This window comes from Rhamphochromis longiceps, linkage group LG18 (assembly GCF_057381845.1).
Source record: "Rhamphochromis longiceps isolate RC_006_pf linkage group LG18, R_longiceps_female_GT1.1, whole genome shotgun sequence".
Lineage (NCBI taxonomy): Eukaryota > Metazoa > Chordata > Actinopteri > Cichliformes > Cichlidae > Rhamphochromis > Rhamphochromis longiceps.
In genome coordinates, this window is record NC_140574.1 from 33,839,336 (window position 1) to 33,865,598 (window position 26,263).

Consider the following 26,263-nt stretch of genomic DNA (forward strand, 5'->3'; position numbering starts at 1 on the left):
AATGTGAAAAACTGTGCTTACACTAGAACAATGAACAGCTAGTGGTGGTAAGATGAGACGGTCTTGTGTCACCCCCTCCCCTTACTACCACTATTACTGTAGCTCTGACCACATCCGCCATCATCATTGCACTTTTCCATGACACCATCTTCACAGCTAATCTTATCAATATGTCTTTGAATTGACCAAAGACAATGTTGTAACATGCAGGCAAAGAGGTAATATGGCAATAATGCTATATAACAGACGTAACAGTGAGGGTTAAAGTTTTGTAAACAAGGAAAAGGCTCTCAGATAGATAAATCACTTTGTTTTTACTTAAGCAAGCTGAGCACAGAAGAACTGTTGATAATGACATACAAGGTTTTCTAACTTTCAGTGAGAAATTAGTGAAGCAAAAGTAAAATCATATCAAGTATCATCCTGGTTAAGTTTGCAGCTTTCAAGTGTACCATCACCGCCCCGCAGAAACCTTGTAACTCCAGTTGCCGTGGTAACTGCAGCTCACATTGGACTCATATGTCAAAAAAAAAAAAAAGAAAAAAGTTTCATAGACCTGAGACTAACCGAACCACTGAAAACCTTTTAAAACCATAAATTCGAACATGTTCTATTATTTACTGAAAGTTTATCTCATTGGAGGATTTTGCAGAACAATTACATTATGCATGTACTGGTGTGCACTGTGAATGGTGATTCAAAAGTTTCACAACACCAAATCAAAACAAGTACCTGCAGAACGAGTGACTGGCATTTACATGGAAAAGCTACATTACCACGTACTCTGGAGAATGCGTATGTTGTTCTGTCTTGGTAGAAATATTGAAATATAAAAAGCAATACAACCTTCGCAGGGAAACCAAACACAGAAACTAAATGTGCTTCTTACCTTAACATTGACTCTCCATATAAGGCATGAGTTTGTTTTGTTATAAACATTTTTTTGGTCTTTGAACTCAGTTATCTAAAAAGCAATGTGCACTTGTCCACAACCTGGGTTAGATGGAGCGTTATTTACAGCGCTATATCCGCAGACCTTTTTGTTACCACATCTGAAGGTTCCATTATGAATTATTTCAGCTCAAAAGTGAAAGAATAATAACTCAACATTTACGATATTTTGCCATTCAAATTGCCAATGTGTTACCTTCTTTTGGTACAGACAAGCCACCAAGGACAGAACATCACTAACAGGCTTCTCACTCAGATGTTAAGCATAGATACAAGTTTTCAAATGCCAGATAAAATGGAAGGTAGGGTTTAAAAAGAAATATTCAAAGACAGTGACAGGGTTCAATATTATCAAATTTTAAACTGTTAAGCATAACATAACAACTCATTCACCACATATATATAATTATCCCATTTTCCCTTCCCTCAAGATTGTTCTGTAGCCAAAGAAAATAGGGTTAGAAAAGGGAAATCCTCTTCCGCTAATTTTTGAAGACCTCTGAAGAGTTCCTCTTATAAGAAAACCGCGTTTGTCTTTGCAAGGCAGGTGTCTTATGTATGATCTTCTTTTTATTGTTCCAAATCACAAAAACTTGTCAGTGAAAGAAACCTTTTTAGCCTTGTCCAGTTACGCAGTTTGCAGGGCAGTAATAGCAAAAGTGAACCTCCGGGTGGGTTCAGTACAGCCTCCTAAACAGAGTCAAAGTATCCCTCGTTCTCCGAAAAGTCAAGGACATGATGCTGTTTGTCAAAGGTAAAACACCAGAAAACCAACTGAGAGTGACCATAAAAAGGCCAAGCATTCAACCTTCTTCAGAGTACGTTAATCCAGATGATTCGGGTCCAAAGGCCATCTCAGCAGAGTCGTCCCTGAAGTAGCAATTCCTTTTTCTACGAACAGCATCATTCCTGAACCTGGCGATTGTGCTAAACTAGCTAGCTACAGAGCTGGGCCAGCTCAGGTTCAGGTGAAGCATTGGGAAGCTTGGAATTGAAGATCTGCAGAGAGTCCTTGATTCGTGCCACCTCTCCAGCTGACAGCTTGAGGCGGTGGCGCAGGAGACAAGAAAACAGATCTAATGGCTGTGGTGCTGGTGGAGATAGCCGATTAATCCGGTCTCTCATCTCCAGTAACATCAGAAAGGCGGCATCCTGCGTACCCTGTGTGTAGGGGTAGTCCAACTGGAGAATCAGATCCTTGATGCCCTCAGGGTCAAAGTGCATGCTGTATCCGAACACCTTCAGCGTGTTGATCTTCATGTAGCCCAGGTTGGAGGTCTGATCATCCAAGTCCAATGGCTCATAGAAGAGAGTTTCATTCACTGTTGGATCATCCGTGACTATGCGGCTTCTCAGGTAGATGTGCACTGTTTCAAAAAAGGATTTCCACTTGCTGCCCAGAGACAGAGTCCAGTTGTAACACTGTGCAGTGGTGACGCTGTCCAGTCGAGTTCTCTCCCAGTTAGAGAAGTCAGGCTGGTTCACTGGCATGAACCAGCTCTCTGAGTGACTTCCCCCAAAAGGATTCACATAGACAGCAGGCACGGGTTCCAGTGTTGAATTTTTAGTTGAGCATATCTGAAAAGAAATGCCCATTAGCATGTGGATGAGGTTGGACTTGTTTTTGTTACTCTTGAGTGTTAGTAGCATCCTCTTCCTCCAGGCAGGATTGAACCAACTTCCCAGGCGGACATCATTGCTGATATAGATGGCATGGACCTCTATCCTGCTGTCCAGTCGCTGAAGCAGGTACTTTACCTGAAGAGGGATTAACAAACCGTGAGGCTGCAGTCAATGCAATAAGCAGATAGATAATTAATGCACTGGTTCTCAAACTGAGCTATTACCAAATTTTAAATTTCAACTACCACCTTTGCCAGAATTTATAAATCTCATCAAGAGCCACAATGGATGTTTTACAACTTTAGTTTACAAATGCTGAAAACCGTTGTAAAATGTCTGTGAAGGTTCTCAGTCATCCAGGTCATCGTAGTCTAAGGAGCTTGGAAAGAAAAGCGTCTGGACTTCTTTAAGTTTTCTTGAAGACGTTTCACCTCTCATCCGAGAAAGTCTGCCATCTATAATCCAGTTTTGAGATCCCTTCCTAGACGCCTTAACGCCCACTCACATCCTTTTCACACCATGGCTTGTGTGATTAGGCAGAGGATCAATAGGGGGTCCATGACCCTCTTGGGGACACTCCCATAGGGCTTAAAATTTGGGACTCTCCACCAATTGCTTTTAGAACTGAAGAAGCTTCTCAAATGAAACTTAAAGAAGTCCAGACGCTTTTCTTTCCAAGCTCCTTAGACCCCTTGTAAAACTTTTAATGATTTTTAAAGACATTTTAATAAAAAGCAAAAATTAGACATTCTGATTAGGCATTGGCATTATAAAATGTGATTATTTAACTATAATAAATACATAATAAATAAATTTGCTTAATATAAGTTATTTTTTATTATAGTTAAAAGCAATAAAAGGGAACTATTGTAAAGAAAAAATGTAAAGGCATACCATTTACTAGAGATCACCTATTTGCTTCCACATCTTTGCTAGCCATTGCTATTGAGGTTCAGCAAATTAAGAGGATCATTTTCATATTTATCAAGTTTTTTGTCAAAGCCAAAGGAAGACACTCAAGTAGGTCTAAAGAGCCACAATTTGAAGGCTTGTGAACTAGGATTAGAGTTAAGGCAGAGGTTCAACAGTGACAACTTAGACCTCTTGAGGGCTAGAAAATAACTGCTGTGGTGATTTATTAAAAAAGCATAGTATGAGTTTTTGCTCCTGGGCTTGCTGAATGAAGGGACTCTTTGCACTGTAGGTACTTCAGAGTCAGCTTTCTATTTTGAAACCCCCTCTCAATCCCTGTTTAATACTGTATTCCTTTTTGAACAAAAAAACTGTACATGACTAATATTTGTACTGTTATGTAAATCTTGTATGTTCAGTATAAAGATTCAACACAAAAACAATTTAACAATTGATGGCATGTGAGCCCTTTGAGGCACTGTTTGTTTAATTTGTCCCAAAGAGCTTTGAGAACCAGTGGAATACATAATTAAGGAGCTTTGAGAACCTCGGCATCAGGCATGTCCAAGTCAAAGTTCAGGTAATGATCTAGCGATGCAGCAATGCTAGGTCGACAGGAACCAAGATGGAGGATGTTGCCGTGATGACAGGCTCCACAACGGGTGGCGTTGTCAGAGGCGCAGAGGGTGCAGGAGGTGGTGGAAGTCCCTACAACACAGGGGATGACTCCTTGGCAGTTTGGCTGCTCCACGGGGCAGCTACAGCTCATCACCTCCTCAGAGAAGGAGCCCAGCATTCCATGCTCATTGCAGTAGAGCAGAGACTGAGCCCTGGTCAGCCAAAACCCAACAGGCCTGCAGTGGGCAAAGAGAAGATACACTAATGCAGTTATCTATACATCACAGCAACATCTTTGGTAAATACTGAAGTAATGTTGTGGTCATTGTGTCCTATAATAACACCTTTCACACAGACTGGGGTAGATCTGTGGAATGAAACCAACAACAACAGTTAAAAACAGTTACCCCCCCCCTCCCTCCCAGAAAGACTTAAAATACATAAGACAATCATGTAAATTTTTGGGACTCAACCTTTCAGTGTTGACTCACTTAAAGGTCATTCCTTCCTAAACCATTGTGGCTCTTCTGCTTGACTACCTCTGATTTGCTGAACAATTTTATAATTTTTTGGGCTATACATATAATGATTCCTTTTAAAATTTTCATTTCACATGCAAAACAATTTTCAAGCTATATTTTTTTGTAAAATGATATGTCGACCAATTCCAAGCATGTATTTTTTGCACTTTCAAATCCAAGGCAAAGTCCAAACATGGAGATGCATGCATCTCAAAAATGATTAAAGATAAAAGCCTGACACTTTCTCCGGCCTTTCTTACATAAAAATGAATTACAATCTGTCCCCAGTGTATTGGATATATTGGATAAGAATATTAAAACACAACAAAAATAATAATCATAAAGCCACCCTGCAAAGTCCCAAATTTGACCACACACTAATAAAAAAAATTGGGGTTGGAGTTTTGGGTTAGGGTCTTGTAAAGGATTAGCAACAGCGCTGTGTGAGCTCAGCAACTTGCCCTTGCAAAAAATCAGTATTTGTTATATTAAATTATAAATTTGCAGGGAGACTGCAAGTCACAATAAGTTTAGTTGCACTATGGTTCAGATCCACAGTTTCCTCTAGTGTCGACCTGACCCACTCTAGAAAGCCAACCTGAGTCCTAAGCATTTATTAGGGCAGTTTACTAGAGGTTTCCACATTTAACACTGAAATTACTGGCTAATTCAGGTGATGTTTTCCCCATCTTGAATTTAGTGTGTTGTTTGTGTTCATTGTCATCTATTAATGTGTGTATTTTTTCCATGTAGTGAGTATTAGAGAATTTTAGTTAATAATGTGAGTGCTAACATTTTAGTTAGTTACATTTTAGTTCAGTGCTTCAGCTGTTTATTTGTTCAATAAACACAGCTGTTTATTTTGGTCACTAACCTTTACAGACTATTTTCTCCTCGAGTCTATTTTAAAACTCTTCTAATAGGCCATTAGAAGGCACTTTATTACAGTTTACCGAGCTTTGCTACTCAGAAGCTATTTTTAAACAAAAAACAGAGCTATATTGTAACAGTTATTTGGAAACATTATCTACAATGAGTTTAGCTTTCAGTGCTCAGGATCAATAATAAATCTAATTTTTAAAACATGCTCAAAAGTTTTTCTTACCTTGAACCAAAATAAAGTTTAAAAACATCTTGCCCTGCAAGTTTTACTTTACAATACTGTTGTTGTTAAATTCTACCATGGGTAACAGACATATACAGAGATTTTTTTCTTAGAAGCTAAATAGTGTGTAATGTATCTTCAAACATTCAAATTCTCAAAGCCTTCTGTAATGTCCTTGTATGTGGTCTTCTTATTTACTGTTACTTTATAACAGTAGTTAAAAAATAAAATAAATGGAAAAAAAAAACACGAAAGAATTGAAGGCGAGCGGGTAAGAGACAGACCTACAAGATAAAGTCCGTAAACTGGAGAAAACTGAGAAAAGATGTGTACACCTGGAACAGAAGCTGGAAACCACAATCAAACAGATAGAAGCACCTAGCATCAGTCATCCAAATGTAACTGTCATTGAGTATCAGGGTGTTCTCCAAGTTAAAGAGGTAAAGTGAAAAAAGCAAAGTATTGATTTAACCCTGGACAATTCTGGCAAATTAGCAAGAATAGAACAGTGTCCCAATGTATAATAATAATAATAATAATAATAATAATAATAATAATAATAATAATAATAATAATAATAATAATAAAATCAAGCAAATACAGGTGAAATCTACTGTAGAACTAAATCTATTGACTCGATGTCAAGAGAAGTAAAAAACCAATGGACAGTGTTGGTTAATAGTACATCAGTGGCAATATCTTTGTTTTGTTGTAGCTCTAAATAGTCATGCCCTTTGCTCACACTTTTTGGATTTCAACAAGTGAAAAATGAATCCATAGTTTGCTCCATCTTCTTAATACATAAGATTATACTATAATGACTTGACACCTTTTTGTAGAAGGATGGGTGTTCGGTGTGCCTACAGTACAGATGGAAATGAAAGCATACATAAATTACCATCCACTTTGGTGCAGTAACAGTAGCAACAAGTTTAGACTGAAAATTAGCTCTGCTGAGATTCTATCCCCAGGCTAAGCTTGGGAAATAACACAAAAAATTGCCCAAATGCTTCAGCAATTCCTCCCCCTCAGGCCTGTGTAAATAGACAAAAATAAATGATGATAAAACAAATGGATTTGTGCAGAAGAAAACAGGAAGCTTTTTCAGCTGTAGCAGCAACCATTAACTTGTTGCCGGCGCAAATGGGGTTACGACTGAGTGACAGGGTACGATAGAGAGAGCAAGGAGCGCGAGAGTGAGACAAAGGTAACTGAGGGAGAAAAATAAAGACAAGACTCTACACAGAATGGGCAAAGGGAAGATGGAGTGATTGGTGGAGGGAAAGGACTGTCAGGGAAATTAAAGTCCTCTGTAAACAAGTGCCAAGCTGTCAGTCTGTGAGAGGACTTGATTACAGCATGCCACAGAACCATGTACCTCAGCCTACAAAGGCCCCCACAACCTGTAACTAGACCCCTCTTCTCTTCTCCTCTCTTCTCTTGATCCAGTCAGCACTTATCTCTTCTCCCTCCTACAATGGAAGTGATATGCTAACAGTGAAGGGCTAATAGCAAAAATGGGTCCGCAGTATTATATGGATGATGCCATTAAAACCCACATTACCTACATCTTTTTTTACTCACAACACTGATGAATCCTACGGCTCTTTTAAGCATATTTCAGTGCAGCCCTTCGCATGTTTTGGTATCTGTCACTTCCACAGCTGGTCCGTGACATTAATATCGCCCCAAAAACGCTTCTGTCATATTTTGTGAGATTTTTTTCTACTTGTAGTGTGTTTTATTTAACTTCTGTTGTGTTTTTTTCCCATCTCCACTGTGTTTTGTGTGCTTTTTCAGCATTGTTCTGGTGTTTTCTTTTTTTTTAAACTTTTATTTAACTTTTCCCCCCAACAAATACAAGACTGGTTCACGTCCAAAATAACAATTCTGCACAGCACTAGAATATTACAACATTATGTCCATAATAATCGTCCATTAGGGTCCAGTTTACAAGTTACTCCCAGTGCTTCCAGTGGTTTCTTCCATTTGTCCACAAAACCTCGGGAGCTCCCATCAATGTAATGTCCCAAACTGATCAGAGTCATAACATCAATGATGAGCGACTTCCATAGAGAAATGGAGGGAGGCTCAGCTGCCAGCCATCTCAACATAATGCTTTTCCTGGCCAACATTAACAGTGACTGAATTACATGCTCATGTTGTACCAGTGAAACAGGGATATATCCCAATAAGCTAATGGGTGTTCTGTCACCTGCTGACCAATGGCTGTACTAATATTGGCGCAGACCTCTTTCCAAAATGATTGAATAATAGCACTTTCCCACAAGCAGTGGAATCTAGTGCCCACTCTGACCTTACACTTGAGACAATTTGGAGATGTTCCCATATTATACTTACTATAAATATACGGAGAAATATATACGTTGTGCAGGATTTTGTACTGCAGTTCTTTAAATCGGTTACAAACAGAGATTTTAGATGGAAGGAGCAGGATTTTGTCCCATGCCTGTATATCTATTTCACATTTAAGCAACGTCCCCCAAGATTTTCTCAACCATGCCAGTTTATCCACAATTAGGGCATAAATCTCTGAATGAAACTTCGATACAAAATGTTTATGCTCCCTATTATCTAGAAAGAATTTCTCCAACCGAAAAGAGGCTGTTGCGATTTGTAATGATTTAGCATTTTTTCACACATAATTTCTCAATTGCAAATACTTATAAAACTCAGTCTTTGACATAGAATACTGGGACTTCAAGGATTCAAATGATTTAAACTCACCATGTTTAAAGAGGTCATAAAACCTCTTTACACCTACTTTATGTTTTGCGGGAGAAGATCTGGATTATTTATAAACGTTGACAAAATATTAAACAGAAGACTACTGTTAAAAAGTTTTCTCAGTCCACATAGCATTATATATTAGTGGGTTATACTTTATTACGTGAGGTAAATCATTTAGACGTTTCCCTAAAAAGTTAACAGGTGAGGATGGTTTACATGATACTTCCTCAATATTTAGCCATGGCAGATCAGAATATTCATGTATCCAGGCAGAAAGAAACCTCGCTTGCATTGAGAGAACATAATTTTCTATGTTTGGCACTCCCCATCCACCCAGATCTTTCGGTAGCTGTAGTGTCTCCAATTTAATTTTGGGTTTTCTTCCTGCCCAAATGAAATCCACCATAGCCTTGTTAATTGCTTTAATATCTTCTGATTTCAAAATTACAAACAACATGCCTGTATAATATAGGGGTGGGGGAAAAAATCGATACTTTGTAGTATCGTGATATTTTGTTTGCTAATAATGTATCGATACAGGGACAGCAGAAATCGATATTTTGTTACAAAAAACGTTTTTGTGGACTGGAACATGCTCTGACTTCAGAGCATGTTGATCCTTTTTCTGAGCAAGAATCCTGACATTCCTTCACTGTCCAAATGTGTTTAACTTCTTTTTTTGACAGCAATAAACATGACAGTTTACTTATTTTAATTTAAGACATGTTTTATTTTAATTAAGTTTAAAACTTTTTTATTTAATGTAAAATTATATTTTGTTTTAATTTACTTTCAAATTCTTCAGTTGCTGAAGGGGCTGCATAGTTTTCATAAATTGCATAGTTTAGAATAGCTATAATTGTACCAGATGGTTGCATTCAGTTAAGTTGGACTAGACTGTAATACAAACCGTTCAGTTTGTCAACAATAAAACTGACTGAAATGAGAGAAAGACTGAGTGAGGACTGGTGTGTGTGTGTGTCCTCACAAGTGACTGTTGGTTCTCACAAGTATAGTAGAAGGCAGATTTCGGTCCTCACAAAGATAGCTAGACAGGAACACACACACATATATAAACACAAAATAAGACGTGTCACATCCATCCTGTCTTGTATCTTGGTAGCGATGTATTGGTGTGGAGTATTTTCTTTGCAGATTCTGGGCCCTTTAGTACCAGCTGAGCATCATTAAAATGCAGCATCATACCTCAGTATTGTTGCTGACTGTGTCCATCCCTTTATGACCACAGTATGCCCATTTTATGATGGCTGCTTCCAACAGAATCACACGCCATGTCACAGCGCTCAAATCACCTGAAACTGGTTCCTTGAACGTGACAGTGAGTTCACTGTGCTCAAATGGCCAACGGTCAGAGCATCTCAATTCAACAGAGCACCTTTTCTCCATTGGCAATTTGCATTATGTATGTGTAGCTGACAAATCTGTAGCAACTGTGTGATGCTGTTATCTCAAAATGGACTAAACTCACTGAGGAATGTTTTTGCTAAATCTATGCCATTGAGAATTAAGACAATTGGAAGGCAAACAGGGTTCCAACCTGGTACTAGCAAGGTAAATGTTATAAAGTGGCCAGTCAAATAGCCCAAGAGGTTTAAACGTGAGAGAAATTGTAATGCATAACCTACAACAGAGACAACCCAAGGCCGAAACCCATGTAATTCCAGTGCAATCAACAAATGTTTTATAAAGGGGTATGTGTGCACCCCTTTGAGGTGGGCTGTTAAAGAGTCCATAGCTGCAAACACAGCAGCCAGATAAAATACCAGTAATGGTTTGTTCTCTGTCAGTGTGTCCCGGTGAGCTACCTTTGTTGGGGGAGACTGATGCGGGGCTGTTTGGGGCAGCGTTTACTCAGCGTGAACAGTTTCCTGATGATCTTCTGGGCTTTGCTGAGGACAAGGACGGTGCTGGCCTCCAGCTGGGCATAACGTTTTTGGAGGGTTAAGTCGGCTGACCAGAGCTTGGCTATCATGGACACATTCAGGAAGCGATCAGTGGGCAATCGCTTCAGGAAGGCTTTGAATTCATCTGCAGGGAATTCAGCAGAGACAGAGAGAAGGAGAAAACAACAAAGTTAGTCTCAGGTAATTTATCACAATACAGTTTTTGAGCAGTGAAAGCCTATTCATCACATTCCATTTTACCCCTGCTAGCATGCAGGAAAATGACAGAGAAGCTGGGGAGTTTCACGTGTCATTAGAATTTAAAAAAAGCTGTTATGTTATAATGAATCACAATTACAAAGCAAATACCTGCGCTTTAAACGGCAGTTATACTCATTCACTTCTCCATTAGAATCCCATCTTATTCACTGTAGCATCATTGTCATTAAGCAACACTATTTATGTGACGATTTACCGTATGGCGTCACATACAGATGGCCATCTTTAAAAGCCTAAACAAGTTAAGAGAGCATCAATTATCACGAGCTGAACACACTACTAAAAGCATGTGGTAATGAGGAAAAGGTTGTCTTCTGTCATTGTTTGTTGTGTTACTTTTATATTTATATATTAATATACTTGCATGAAGTATGGAGACGTGTGCTACATCTATGCCACTTTGTTCAAACTAGTATTTTTGTGCCCATGGAACACAAAAGCTCGAGACAAAATTTTAAGCCCCTGCCATATTCCAATCTGTGTCATCTGACATATGAGAAGTTGTTCTTTAACTGTATTTTCAGGAGAAAGTGCTTTTGATCATCTGCTCTTTTTTAGTTTCTTTGCAATAAGCACCACTACCATATTGCCTCGTTGGTCTTGCGGTATCTGATTTAAAACTCTTTAACAATAGGCTAAGTATCTTTGAGAAGGGAGTTCTGTGACAAATGACACACACAATGATTTTCTTTTTTCTGTGGCTACTCGTCCCACCTTGTTCACCAAGTATGTGATCCTTTAACCTCCTCACTAATTTCATCATTGCTATCGTTTAGAGCCTTCTATGATTGTGAGTTTATCTTTGCTTTTAGTCCCCGGTGCCTCATGATGTCAGGCAGCCAGTTGTCCTGTTACTGTTTGGTTTTGTATTTTGCCCTTTGTTTTTTTTTTGTCCCCATTTTTACCTGCATTAAAGATGTGATTTTGAGTTCATCTCCATTTTGCCAAGTCCTGCATTCTGGGGTCCTCACTGTATTTCCCATACATCATAACATTATTGATAAATATGAATAATCTGTGACACAAAAACTTCAACTCTCAAACATCAAGAGCGAGTTGCTTCAGGCACACTTGTGAACTATGCATTTCAAATTTTTCATGCGTGACAAACCAAACCCACTCACGCAAACTCACTTAATGAAATAGGAGTGTTACCCAAGCTTGATTTACACATTTAAGCAACATTCTGCACAGTGCAGCATACTGTCACTACACTACATTTTAACATATACAGTGGCTCAGCACTGGAGCCCCCCAGGGGTGTGTTCTGAGCCCCCTGCTGTACTCTTTGTACACATATGACTGTGTGGCCACTACCAGCTCCACCACCATCATCAAGTTTGCTGACGACACCGTCGTGGTGGGCCTGATCTCTGATAACAACGAGACGGCCTACCTGAAGGAGATTAGGAATTTGGAGAACTGGTGCCAGAGGAACAACCTCCTTCTAAACGTCAGTAAGACAAAGGAGCTGATAGTGGACTTCAGCACTAAGCAGGAGAGGAACTACCAGACCCCCGTCATCAACGAGTGCCCAGTGGAGAGAGTGGACAGCTTCAAATACCTCGGAGTTCACATCACGCAGGACCTGTCATGGTCCTGTCACATCAACACCGTGGTGAAAAAGGCCCGTCAGCGTCTCTACCACCTCAGACGCTTGAGAGACTTCCAACTGCCCTCCAAGGTGCTCAGGAACCTTTACTCCTGCACCATAGAGAGCATCCTGGCGGGAAACATCTTAACCTGGTTCGGAAACAGCACCATGCAGGACAGACGAGCTCTACAGAGGGTTGTGCGATCAGCTGAGCGCACCATCCGCTCCGAGCTCCCTGACCTGCATTCAGTCTACAGCAGGCGGTGCCGGACCAAGGCCAGGAAGATCGTGAAGGACCTCAGCCATCCCAACAACAGACTGTTCTCTCTGTTGAGGTCAGGAAAGCGATTCCGCTCCCTGAAGACCAACACAGAGAGACTGAGGAGGAGCTTCTTCCTGCAGGCGATACGGTCTCTCAATCACACCACCACACAGTACTGACCCACACATACAGTTCTTACACACACTGGACTTTCTGGACATTGTTTCACTTCATCACTTAAATCACTTTAAGCATATTTGCACTGCAGAAGACACTAAATAATGTGGATTGCACAACACTGGACATTACACAGCAAAATCTCCAGTGTTAAATTAACACTGGAGAGTGTCTATATGGGTCCACACCTCTGAGTGTTGGAATATTTCTAACATTTTGAGTTATTTTCCAGTGTTAGAAAATCAGCACTGCTCAGTGTTAGTCTTTGTTAATCTTCAAAACTGACTAGGTTTCTTTTAAACATATAACACTGTCAAAAGTGTTAATTTAACACTCAACAGTGTTGTATTTAACACTCAGAGGTGTGGACCCATATAGACACTCTCTAGTGTTAATTTAACACTGGAGATTTTGCTGTGTACAAATACAGCTGCTCTGTGACGGCCTCAGAGGTTGTCTGAGAGAATATTGGGAGCAACAACACCATGAAGTCCAAAGAACACACCAGACAGGTCAGGGATAAAGTTACTGAGAAATTTAAAGCAGGCTTAGGCTACAAAAAGATTTCCCAAGCCTTGAACATCCCACGGAGCACTGTTCAAGCCATCATTCAGAAATGGAAGGAGTATGGCACAACTGTAAACCTACCAAGACAACCACCTAAACTCACAGGCCGAACAAGGAGAGCGCTGATCAGAAATGCAGCCAAGAGGCCCATGGTGACTCTGGACGAGCTGCAGAGATCTACAGCTCAGGTGGGGGAATCTGTCCACAGGACAACTATTAGTCATGCACTGCACAAAGTTGGCCTTTATGGAAGAGTGGCAAGAAGAAAGCCATTGTTAACAGAAAACCATAAGAAGTCCCGTTTGCAGTTTGCCACAAGCCATGTGGGGGACACAGCAAACATGTGGAAGAAGCTGCTCTGGTCAGATGAGACCAAAATGGAACTTTTTGGCCAAAATCCAAAACGCTATGTGTGGCAGAAAACTAACACTGCACATCACTCTGAACACACCATCCCCACTGTCAAATATGGTGGTGGCAGCATCATGCTCTGGGGCTGCTTCTCTTCAGCAGGGACAGGGAAGCTGGTCAGAGTTGATGGGAAGATGGATGGAGCCAAATACAGGGCAACCTTGGAAGAAAACCTCTTGGAGTCTGCAAAAGACTTGAGACCGGGGCGGAGGGTCACCTTCCAGCAGGACAACGACCCTAAACACAAAGCCAGGGCAACAATGGAACGGTTTAAAACAAAACATATCCATGTGTTAGAACGGCCCAGTCAAAGTCCAGATCTAAATCCAATCCAGAATCTGTGGCAAGATCTGAAACTGCTGTTCACAAACGCTGTCCATCTAATCTGACTGAGCTGGAGCTGTTTAGCAAAGAAGAATGACCAAAGATTTCAGTCTCTAGCTGTGCAAAGCTGGTAGAGACAGACCCTAAAAGACTGGCAGCTGTAACTGCAGCAAAAGGTGGTTCTACAAAGTATTGACTCAGGGGGCTGAATAATTACCCACACCCCACTTTGCAGTTATTTATTTGTAAAAAATGTTTGGAATCATGTATGATTTTGGTTCCACTTCTCACGTGTGCACCACTTTGTGTTGGCCTTTCACGTGGAATTCCAATAAAATTGATTCGTGTTTTTGGCTGTAATGTGACAAAATGTGGGAAAGTTCAAGGGGGCCGAATACTTTTGCAAGCCAGTGTATGTAGCTAATTGGTCATTTGTTTCTTTGGATCCCCCTGTTAGTATTTTCATCCTTCAAGGCAGATCTAACTGGAAAAGATGATTTCACCTTTTACTTATGTCCACCTCTGAGATGCAGTATTATCTCTACTCCTTTGGTCTGTCAGTCCCTGAGCCAATCTGTCAGTCCCTGACAGGTTGGCTCAGGGACTGACAGACCAAACCTAGCTTTACAGTTGTCTGTTACTCATCTCCACTTAAATGAACCTGGCAGCCCGAGTGGCTGTGTACTCAAATAAATAAATAAATAAATATATATATATATATATATATATATATACGCTTATTTCTCACATACTATATCAAGCATATAATATTTTTGCAAGCCACTGTATAGATACAAACACTGAAAGATTCATTTCTGTTCAAAAGTAGGATTTGCAAGTTCATTTAAGCAAGGTGACTGATCATAAACATTCAATAACATCACATAGCTTTCCAGTCATACCAGACAATGGCAAGATTTATTTCTATATTTCTTTATTGCCCACGAGTAAGCATGTCCTCTATAAAATAAAATATAATGTTGATTTTATTTCAGAAACTACATATTGGAGATTTAAAGTCATCATTCTCGATTATGTTTCTGTGGTTTGCTGGCTTGTATCTGTAGAAACTTGTAGATGATGGTAAACTGGAAAAAATGACAAGTTTAACAAAACTTTGAATGGTCAAAATTTCAAAATACATTTACATGGATTGTTTCTAAGCTTGAGCTGTAATGCAAATGAGAAGTCTGCATCTTAAGTAACATTCCTGAGCTATAATTTAGGAAAATGTGCTTGGCTCAACTGTCCCTTATGCTATTGTGAATAAAATTTTAGAAACAGATGGGGACCTTACTCAAACAGCACCTACTTTGTTGTACTAGATGCAGCTGCTACCCAAGCCAGTATGTGATGAGAAATCCTGTGTGTACTGTATGTATGGGTGTCTCTGTGTGCGCGTGTGTGTGTATCTGTGTGAATCTCAAACACTGAAAAAATGGGAACACTTGGAGAAAATTACAGTGAGAATAACATCGGTGCAGAAGACACAGTTCGTACCCTCTGCAGGGTTTGCCAAGCACGTTCCAGTGCTGAGCTCACTTTAGTTCCATTATGAACCAGTGGGCAAATATTATGCCAGTATGAAGCCTCTGGGAAACTTGAACCTATTATTTCTTTTTTCCCCCCCGCAAAGCCAGCTAAGTGAGACCTTCTTGGATTGTTCTGGGTCTGCTGGAGAATCATATTCCCATGTGCGGCTGTTGGCAACAAGACAGCACAGAAATCTCCAGCCAAGCTGACCTGAGCTGAGCCCAACTGACGAGACTCAAGCCTATTACAGTGTTCAGTGATCCCAGATGACATGATGGTCTGTCTCTCTCCTTGTGTGTGTCTGCCTCATTCTCTTGGTGTGATCTTCCTCTTCTGGACTAGTGAGTCAAGACTGTCTTATTCTTGCGTTTGAGTTTTCTGTCTGATTTTTTAATCTTCTCTTACTCCCAGGTTCCTCGTCCTTTTTTTGTATCTTTCTCTTTCTATGCTGACATGAAGATGAACTAGTCAAAAACGTTCTTGTTGCTCTGGCTTGTGGCTGCTTTCTTCAGCTGGTCTTTATTTATAGTGTCTTTCAATTCATACAGATTCATCTAATCACTCTGATCGGCCCTTGAGTGACTGGGTGAAAGACTGCTGACCAGTAAGGAAGACGGAGTCAAGAAACTTTGGTCTAATTTGCAGGTATATTTTTTTATATTCTGGATTCTTGTTAATGCAGGCGTTCATTTCACAGGACGAATTTGTGGGATTTAATTTTTCACACCAACCTCGATTTTTTTTCATAGCCGAAAAAAACAGATCTGACCAATGAGACCACTGAGGTTGGTAGCAAATGCAATGTAGCTATAAAACACCCAGTAGTACTCAATATACAATTATATAGAAATAGTAAAATAATACAATGTTTTTCTCAGACAAACAGCTAGATGCTGCTAGATGCGGGTCAGTCGGATCTCTGAAATTGTTTCTCCATCCTCAGATGTGGTCCCAGCTTTGCCAACAAGAGCTGAAACTGCCCCACTGACATCCTGAAATATGTATGAAAATATATACGACTGTTAGCCTGAGTTACTGCTGTGCGATAGATTCAAATATGGCTGCCAAAATGGCACATTAATGATGGCTTGCCCTCATTAGAGTGCCCATGTGAATTCTGTTTCAAAGTTCTTTTTCCTTTCAAGTTTGAATCAATGATTTCCTATACCTCAGCCCACTTTGTTCCCTCTGTCCTGCATTTTTTCCCTCTCCTTCTTTTTGTCTTCAGTCAGTTCTTAAGTCACACGCAGTGCCGCATATACATTCATCTTTATTATTCACCCACCCAACCACCTCTCCCTTATTTCTTTATTTTTTTTTTCTATTTTCAAACCCTTTGTCTTCCTCTCAATTTGCTTTCAACACTATCCTGGTCTCTCTCTCTCCACGGCCTCTCCGTGGTAATCATTAGCGCTGCCATCATGCTGAAGGAATTTGTCAGTCTGTTTTCCTCCCTTTTCTTGACATTTATGACTCCATGTACCAAATTTATGGATAATTTGGCTCACTCAAAATCTATCAGATAAAGGGGCCGGCGGGAGGGGGGTTATTTTCCATAATGGGTGACCGTGCTGCCCCAAAAATCTCAATCTCTGGGCTGAGTTAGTGATTCATGCCACCATTGAGCAGAGCCGACAGCTAAGTGACTTGCTGGCTGAGGACTGTTCATCCACCTCACTACAAGCACAGGATGTGTTGAAAAGAGAGAGCCTCAACAGTTCTTAACAAAGCAGTCTAGAATTCAACCAAACAAAGTGTTCACTGGTTCTTGCACTTTATATTTTTATTCATGGACAATGATTTATATAACTTGATCTGATTCTTTTTTTTTCAATTCTTGCGTGTTTGCTGGCATTTCAGCAAATAAACAAGACATCACAATAGTGGCTAAAAGCATTCCTAGGTAAACATCAGTGTGTCAGCATTGTTGCTTTGAATGGGTTAGTCTTCAGCTCACTAAACAGCTAGCATGACTATGTATTCTAACATAAAATACTGTCAGTGTGAATTTGACCTGGAGTGCCGCACTGGGCTTTGATCTAGTCCAATAATGTAATTGGTTGTGCTCTTTGTCTTATTGTTTTACCCCATGCAATATTCAGGAAGGACATTCAGCTGGTGGACTTCATTTTGGAACATTTCCTTAAGCTAATAGGACAAGCATCATTCAACACTTATTTAATTCTAAAAATAAATATTCAAAATATACAAGCATCCTTTTAATATGGATAAAAAGGTTTAGATAACTATACATAAAGACCGATGTCATCTTTGCAAGTTCATACTGGTTGATTCGGCGATGCTCTGTATAATTAATACATCTCATTTAGTAATCCTTGCACAAACTCATTGTTGAATTTTATCTGTCATAGCTGGAATTTGAATTGATGGGTTTACAACTGCCAGTCACATATAGGAACGAACACTGGTTTGTCTTTTTTCCTGTGCCATGCCCCTGTCAGTCACATCTTAGTGAAAAGGCTCTCATTAAATCCCACCCGATTTCTTGCAACAACAACTTCAATAATCATCCGTCTTCCTCTGTGCTTTTAATTCAATTGCAAACATGACAGACAATAAGGTTGGAGTTGGGATGTCTTCAGGCGGATGTGGCATTGCCTTCTCTCTCTCGCTGTCTTTCACTCTGCAGCGATGCAGGCTGGGAGAGACGGAGTGGAAAACAGAAGGTCCAGAGCTGTCAAGAAAGCTGCTATCTCCATCACTTCAAAGTGTCTGTAACACATTAAAGGCGCCATCCATCATACATTGCTGACACTGCTGCTCACATAATAGTTAGCAGCAAGTATTTTATGTTCTTCAGTCTCTATAGAACCTCTATATTAAAAACTAGATGGAATAGTTTTTGAAACAAGTTCGGTCACTGCTCAGTAGATTGATTGATCTCTTGGAACAATGCCTCAACACTTTTACTTAACCAGAACATATATTCTCAAAGTGAATGTGAGTTCTGATCATAAATACACTCTACAGTAACGGAAAAAATAGCAACAAAATTATTTTGCTCCTAACATTTAGCTTTAACTTCTAGAACACCCCCAAAAGAAAGTTTTCAGGGTGGATAAATCAGATTTTTAGTATCACATCAAGCCATTGTGATATGGCCTATTGTTTTTAGATTCATTTTGTAGCCTCAGTGTAACTACGTCGTTTTATTAGGGCCAGAAATTACCATATCTGGAAAAGAGGATTAAGTGTCTCTGCTTTCCCCTCACTCCCAACTGGTCATGACAGATGGCTAACACTCTCTGGGCCTCGTTCTGCCATAGTTCTTCCTTCCCAAGCCAAGGTATCGCTCAGAAGCTTTGTCTGATTAATGGAGTTCTCTGTCTACCATTGTAGGCTCCTCAACTTTTTTTTAAGCATTTTCTATGGACAGCGCGAAAACAGTGAAGAAAGAAAAAAAAGCCACCTCTTTCCTATCAGTGGAAAAATGTACCATGTCAACCAATTTTTAAAAAAGTCAACACGTGGGATTTGGTTGTTTAGGAAGAGGGGAAAGTTTTGGGTAGTGGTTAGACTTGTAGTCAAGACCGCCTAAACCAAGACCAAGACAATACCAAGACCAGAGGGTATCGAGACCAAGACCAAGACAGACCGAGTCAAGACCAAGACAAAGTCGAGACGTGACCGAGACAAAAAAGTCTTTAAACTGCAGCCAGACGCTGCTTTGTGTCAGGCATATTTATGTGTTTTTGCGATGCACTCGCAAACGCACGCTCCACTTGACTGTCGCGTCTCTCACTCTCTGTTTTTCACAGAATGATATTATCCTCGCATGTGATTGGCCACAATATGGAGGGATTGGAGCATAGCTGAGCCACTGTGTGAGAGCTGAGCAGCAAAAGGAAATTAAGTGAGGAGCCGGCTCTCGCTCAATGGGAGTCGACTCTTCTGATTTACTACAAAGCACTCTCTAAGCACGGCTCTTAGAGCTGATGCTTTTGCGCATGACACATTATCGAATGTTACGTTGTGTGTCATGGATACTATTGACTCCAAATCTCCCGACCACTATGTCAATCTGAGACAGCAAGACCGAGACAGCGAGACCAAGACAAGACCGAGGGATCCAAGACCAAGACAAGACCAAAGTCCGTCGATACCAAGACAAGACCAAGACCACTTTCATGTGGTCTGACACCTCCTGTTGGCCTGCAGGTTTAACCCTGTGCTGTTCTCCTCCATGTTTTGGTGGAGCAACGTTTTTCACCGGCACACATCATTTGTGGGGTATCTTATTGCGAGACTGGATTGTTTTCTCATTTTAGTTTTATTTTTAAATGGTTGTACAAAATAAAATAAAAAACGGCAGGTGTATTGGCTACATTTTTAGATAAATAGTTGTATATGTTTACAAAATGTGTGCATAAGTTTTCAAAATGTACAATTTATATTTGCATTTCAAGCTACAAAAATAATTTACTCAACATGTCTGGGTTTTTTTTTTACAGTAAAAAAAGAAATACTACTAGTATTTTAAGTTTTTTGTGTGATTTCAGATCAGTAATATTAATACAGTATGTCAATGAAAAAACTACTAAATTCAGACACGTGAGGTTGAGCTGAAAAGAATGATACCAAGCAAGGCAGGAAAAAAATAAAATGAAACAATTTGAAGGTGAAATACAAACGTAAACTCAAAAGGAGTCAAAAATGACCAGTTATATTTTGGACCTCAGAGGGTTAATCCAACAAATCATGAAAAATTAGGTTTCAATTTTTGTTCATGACAGTGCAGATTTCTGACATTTTGTGTAATTTAAGTATGTAACAATCTGATTATTTTCTAACAAAAAACAGTGTGAAACTTAAGTTAGACTTGTGTTTGTAAATGAACCGCCCCATGTTGTGTAGCTTTCTGGATTTTATACTTATTGGGCTACATATTTATTTATTATACAGACTATTCAGTACATAAAATCAAAACTAACGTTTTATGTAACTAAAGTGTTTAATTATGTGGGCTGCAGACAATATTCAAGTTGTAGACTATATTTATATAGTCTACAACTATATAATGGGGCGATCATGGGGCGATCGTGGCTCAAGAGTTGGCAGTTCGCCTTGTAATCGGAAGGTTGCCGGTTCGAGCCCCGGCTTGGACAGTCTCGGTCGTTGTGTCCTTGGGCAAGACACTTTACCCGTTGCCTACTGGTGGTGGTCAGAGGGCCCGGTGGCGCCAGTGTTCGGCAGCCTTGCCTCTGTCAGTGCACCCCAGGGTGGCTGTGGCTACAATGTAGCTTGCCATCACCAGTGTGTGAATGGGTGGATGACTGAATATGTAAAGTGCTTTGGGGTCCTTAGGGACTAGTAAAGCGCTATATAAATACAGGCCATTTATATGAAAAATGTGTATACTTACTGCATTTAAATCATTTTAACCACATGTAACCATCTGCATATGTGTTTTGATTTTGCCACCCCATTTGATTTCTTTGCCACCCTCTTGCCACCCTAAGAAAATTTCTCTAGATCCGCCCCTGTAGAGGAACTGGATTTTTTTGCAATTTCCATGTTGGCTTGATTTTTGGCCCTTGAGGTTGCCACTTCTAAAAAGATAATACCTCATTTAACTTCTCATAATCTGATACCTTTCCAATACATAGCAATAAAAAGAATTTACTCTTGCACATTTGTATCTATAAATGCTGTCAAAAGGGATCAGGTAGAGAGAAACAGAGCAGAAAATTGGTCTTAGAGAGTGATTCATTATGATACACTCTAATTACATTTGCTTCTTAATAAAGTAGGCCTTTTGTTTTCAGATTAGCTCGTAATCCCCCAAAGGCTTGCAATTTTTCCAGACACATCTTCCATAATTAGTTGAAAATCCTTCAAGAGGATAAGAGCACTCTCTGTACTTTACTTAAGCTGAAGTCATAAATTCATAACCAACTATACATGGAACTATTAATATTGACACAATCATTAAAGTTGCATTTATCTCAAATAAAAGGGAAGGATTTGCAAGTCTTGCAAAACTTAGTAGAGCTGTGTTTTATCACAGTAAATACAAACAGAAACACAGAGGTTTTGCTTTGAGAACATTTTCAGTTAGAGCAAAGTTGTGACTAACCGTTTAGAGATAAACCTCCTTTCTCTTTTGCTTGAAGTTAATTTATATTTTCAGTGAGGGAACTTTTCTTCTTCATCAGCGTTACTGACCTGACCAAGATTTTTTTCACCATAGATCAAGCACCGACCTGAATTTCTGCATCACATTTTTAGAGCACCGTGCTCCAAATGGAAAACATGGTCAGTACTATAACACAGAGATAGAGGGAAAGTCAACCTTTCACAGCGCAGCATCCAGTTAATATGCAGAAATGCATTGATCCTTGTAACCATTTTCAATGTTTTAATTAAAAATAGATTTTTTTAATTTCAGTAAATTTGGTGTATGCTTTTTAAACTAAGCTTGGGGAGGATGTCAAGTTCTTTCCAGTCAAGTAAAGACACGAATCATTGGAGGGTTTTTTCTTCCTGTTTTTTTTAAAGTCAGCTGTAGTGAAGTTATTCAATTCATGAATGAATACAACAGTCAATTAGACTATTGCAACATGATGTTTCTTTTTTATTTAATTTTGTTTTTTAGGTCAACTCCAAAACAATGCTAACATTAACACACCCTAAAGCAGATAGATTGATAGACAGTCAGGCTTTCCCACATGAGAAACCGAAGCTTTGTTCCCCAAAAAGCCACAAAACACACTTTTCCACTTGCACAATGTCAGCCAAATGAAACTGAAGCTTGTCCCAGTAGAGGCAGCCATGCTATAACACACACACAAATCCAAACATATCTGACAGTTTTACACTTAACATCTCAAACACATCACCTCATGGTCCTTCTCATTTCTATCGTCTGAATGAGAAATGGGAATCATTTCTGTTTGGGAAACCAATATGTGCACAGGCACAACACATCTGGGAAGTAAAGCCATCAGCATGTGTGCTTATTGGACTCTTGTGGGTGATCAAAATGTGGAAAAAAAAAAGCTTGAGCATCGCACCTTGAGCCTCTAAGTCATAAAGAAGATCTATCACAGCTAGAAGAACCATTTTCCTTCATGTTCAAGGTTGGTGAGGAAGCATCCAAATCACTTCTGTCCTGATTTATGACACTCACACATCATAGACAGAAGGAGTGAACGCCAGCGAGAATGACACCAGTCATGGCAAATACACTTCCAAGCTGATTATGCCTGGAGGAATGACTGATTACTATCTAGGTATGGGTACAAATGTGACTTTCTCATGTTTCTCATGTAAAGTAGTGACCAAAAGTCCAATTCACATATACAAGAAATATGTGGTATTGTTGTTTGAGTCCTTCAGAAATGTCACTAGGCATATAATAATGCTGAGTCATTGAAGCTTGATAGGAGAAAACTATAGACAGTGTACTGTTTATAAATAGCATCAATCTATCCAGACCGTGAAGCTTATTTTACAATCTTAAATCAATTACAGCTATCTATCAAATAGATTATATTCGGGGTGTGCATCTGTCTAGCTGTCAGACCCTTAACTGCAGTATGTGAAAATCTGCATGCTGGGGTTGTTCTGAACTGACTACTGAATAAATATATCATCTACCTGCACTAAACAGCCAAATGCAACACACTATATGTGTGCTAACTGGTACATGCTAATGACATGGTGCTTATTCAGTTGTGGAGGTAAGCATCAACGAACCAGAGCTCTCAGTTCTCACTCCCTCTTTATTCCTCTCCAACATCAACTGCACATATCTCGCCACAAAACCCTCTAGTGGTCCACCACACATCCCCCCCCCGAACACCCAGCAGAACTAGTCCAGGACCCAGGAAGCAAACGGCCAGAAATGGCAACCCAGCCCGGGAGCGAGGCTGGCACTGGCGATCAGAAAAAGCTGGTGGCAGGTGGGCGGCCGCGGCGAGGGGCCTGGGCCGGGACCACCTGATCCACTTGCATAGCATGTGCAGGCTTAAGTCTGTCAACAGAGACAACCCTTGCCGACCGCCAAAGTCCAAAATGAAATGTTTGTTGCCTGGTTTAACAGTAGCATCCCCAGGCTTCTACCTTTCTACCTATAAAACCCGGAGAGCAGCCAAATGGCTGGTAAGCTTTTAGCTAAGCTTTAGCTTCAGCCAAGTGGAAGCTAAATTGGCTAGTCATTCATATGTATATTAGGTTGTTACCTGGGAATTCTGGAGGGAGGGGAGTGGGGGTGTGTGATTGAGGGGGTGGGGGAGCTGCTAAAAGCTGTGCACTTCCTTTTGTGTTTCATCTTGATGCATTCTCAATCATCCAGGGAAATAAATCTCCAAAAGTCACCAACTTGGAGTGTTTCAGTTTGCCATCTTAGGGAGAAATCAACACACATGGGTGTATGTCCTTTGTTGCTGAGATTTATTGATAAAAACAGTACAAAAAACCAACCATTTGTACACATATTTACAAATGGCCTGCTGAGTGGTGCATGGAGCATGTTCATTGGTTCATGGACCTCCCTGAACTAATGGCATTTATTGCAATTGTCATCTTGCGGGGGGTTAACAGGGTTCCATCTCTAAATGACTGCTGGTCAGCAAACCTGGGAAACCCACAGATAATTGGAACCCTGTATGGCCCGTCATATGGTGGATGCAGCGGAGTCCTATGGGCATCGTGCCTGACGAAAACGAAACGAGCAGAGTCCAATGAACTCGGAACAAAAGTGTCAGGCAGGCAGTGGTGCACAGGACCAGGAATGGGAAATGAGTCTTTTGGGGGGCGAAAAGGCAACAAAGAGGTATCGAAACATGGGGGAGGGCTCTCAGGTAAGAATTCCCCCGGGGACCCGGAGGGGCTGGCCGAGGACCAGTTCAGCCGGGGAAACCCCGAGGTCTTCTTTAACCGTGCTACGCAATCCCAGCAAAACCCACGGAAGACAGTCGACCCAGTCGACACCTGTTAAGGAAGCCCGGAAAGTGACCGGTGAAACCGTTCGCACATCCCGTTAGCTTGCGGGTGGTATGCTGTGGTGCGGTGGACCTTGACCCCCAGGCCGTCAGCCATAGCAGACCAAAGCTCAGAAATAAACTGGGGTCGTGCGGTCCACCACAGTCAAAAGGTGCGTGAAACCCTGTGACTGCGGCAAGGGACCAACCAGGTCCACATAAACGTGATCAAAACGCCTACCGGGGACACGGAAAGGTTCGAGGGGTGCCTGCGTGGATTTTCGAGCGTTGGCATGGGATACAAACTGCCGCCCATTCTTTCACCGTTTTGCGAAGGCCCGGCCAACCAAACCTGGCGCTGACCAGCTTGACCGAGGCCCGGATGCCGGGATGAGAGAGGGCATGCACCGAGTCAAAAACACGACGACGCCACGAAAGGGGAACCACCGGGCGGGGGCGGCCGGTGGAAACGTTGCAAAGAAGGTGCGAATCGCCGTCCCACACCGGGGTGTCCTCCAGCACGAGGCCCTTTTTCGTTGACTGAAGGGCAAGGACGTCCAGGTCAGCACGTTGCTCGGCGGCCATGGCAGCGTAGTCGACGCCGACATTGCATTCAGGATCCCGGACCGTACGACCTGAGACCTGAAACCCAATGTTCCAACACCCCACCCACTGCCACGTTGGACGCGTCGGTGGTCAACGCAATCTCCGCCAACGGAAGCGGGTGGGCCAGCAAGGCGGCGTCAGCCAGCGCAGACTTGGCTGCGGAAAACGCATGGATGCGTTCTGGCAGCCAGTCAACAGGCTCTTAGGCTGTTTTACCTTTAAGGCAGCATAAGAGCAGCCGTTCTGTATTGCCAGCGGTCGCGGCTGCTACGGCACGCTGACGGGTCCGTTTCCCTGGGCCGTGAAAGCACAAGGCGGCAGGCAGCGACGCGCTCTGTTGCCAAAACGCTGATGGTATAAACAGATGCTCTTTCTGCGGTGCTGCTCTTTCTTGCCGTCAGCAAGGGGGCGGATGCTCCGGGGGAGGCAGGTGGAGGCGTGGAAGGTGCCGCCGGCAAGTCCGTAGCCAGTGAACGTCGAAAGTGCGGCTAGCCAGAAGAATGCGATCCGCTTCTTCAGCCAGGGAGCGATAAGCCTTCGCAGGCAGAAGCTGGGAGTTTGCGAGCACAGCTCTCACGGCGGCCGGTAGTTGGCGGAGGAAGAGGAATCCCCTGTCATCCAGCCGGAGCAACGATAGCATGTTCTCCATGACCTCGAGTGCGGTACCGCCACCCAAGCCTGACAGGTTGAGGAGCTTTTCGGCTCATTCAGCGTCGGAGAGGGCATAGCACCGAAGAAGCAGCTCTTTAAGGGCGGCGTATCCTTCCACTGACTGCTGCGGTACACCTGCACCAGGGCAAACCTCTGCCGGCACCACATTGCAGTTTTTCAGTTGCCCCTAGCTGAAACAAGCACACGAGGAGGCCATGGAGCCTTTAACATGGCGCTTTGAAGATGAACTACCTCCCTGACTCTTGCCTGTCACGGTTCTGGGTCAGTTTCTACCCAGTATTTTGAGTTTATTATGTTTTGGTTTAAGTTTGCATCAGGGATTGTTTTCTTGTTCTCTTGTTGTGTTGATGATGATGATTATGATGTTTATTATTAGAGTTTCATGTTTCTGTTTGTGTTTAGGATTTGTTCTTCGGTTGCGTCTGCTTAGTATTTGTCTAGTTCCATGTGTCATTTTCTGTCTGTCTCTCTATGTCGAGTCTGCGTCTTAGTGTGATGCTTTCTTGTT

The 26,263-nt window shown here is 41.3% G+C and overlaps 1 protein-coding gene across 2 annotated transcripts in view; it reads right to left on the reverse strand.

The window, feature by feature from the left end:
- Positions 1–308: 308 nt before the first annotated feature.
- brinp2 (bone morphogenetic protein/retinoic acid inducible neural-specific 2) overlaps positions 309–26,263 on the reverse strand; it is a 269,856-nt gene continuing 243,901 nt past the window's right edge. For both annotated transcript variants that reach the window (XM_085389173.1, XM_085389174.1), the window contains 3 exons: positions 10,308–10,530; positions 4,034–4,340; positions 309–2,709 (listed from right to left, as the gene is read on the reverse strand). In XM_085389173.1, the coding sequence (XP_085245299.1) occupies positions 1,888–2,709; positions 4,034–4,340; positions 10,308–10,530 (1,352 nt within the window). In that variant the 3' untranslated portion in view covers positions 309–1,887. The remainder of the gene's footprint in view (positions 2,710–4,033; positions 4,341–10,307; positions 10,531–26,263) is intronic.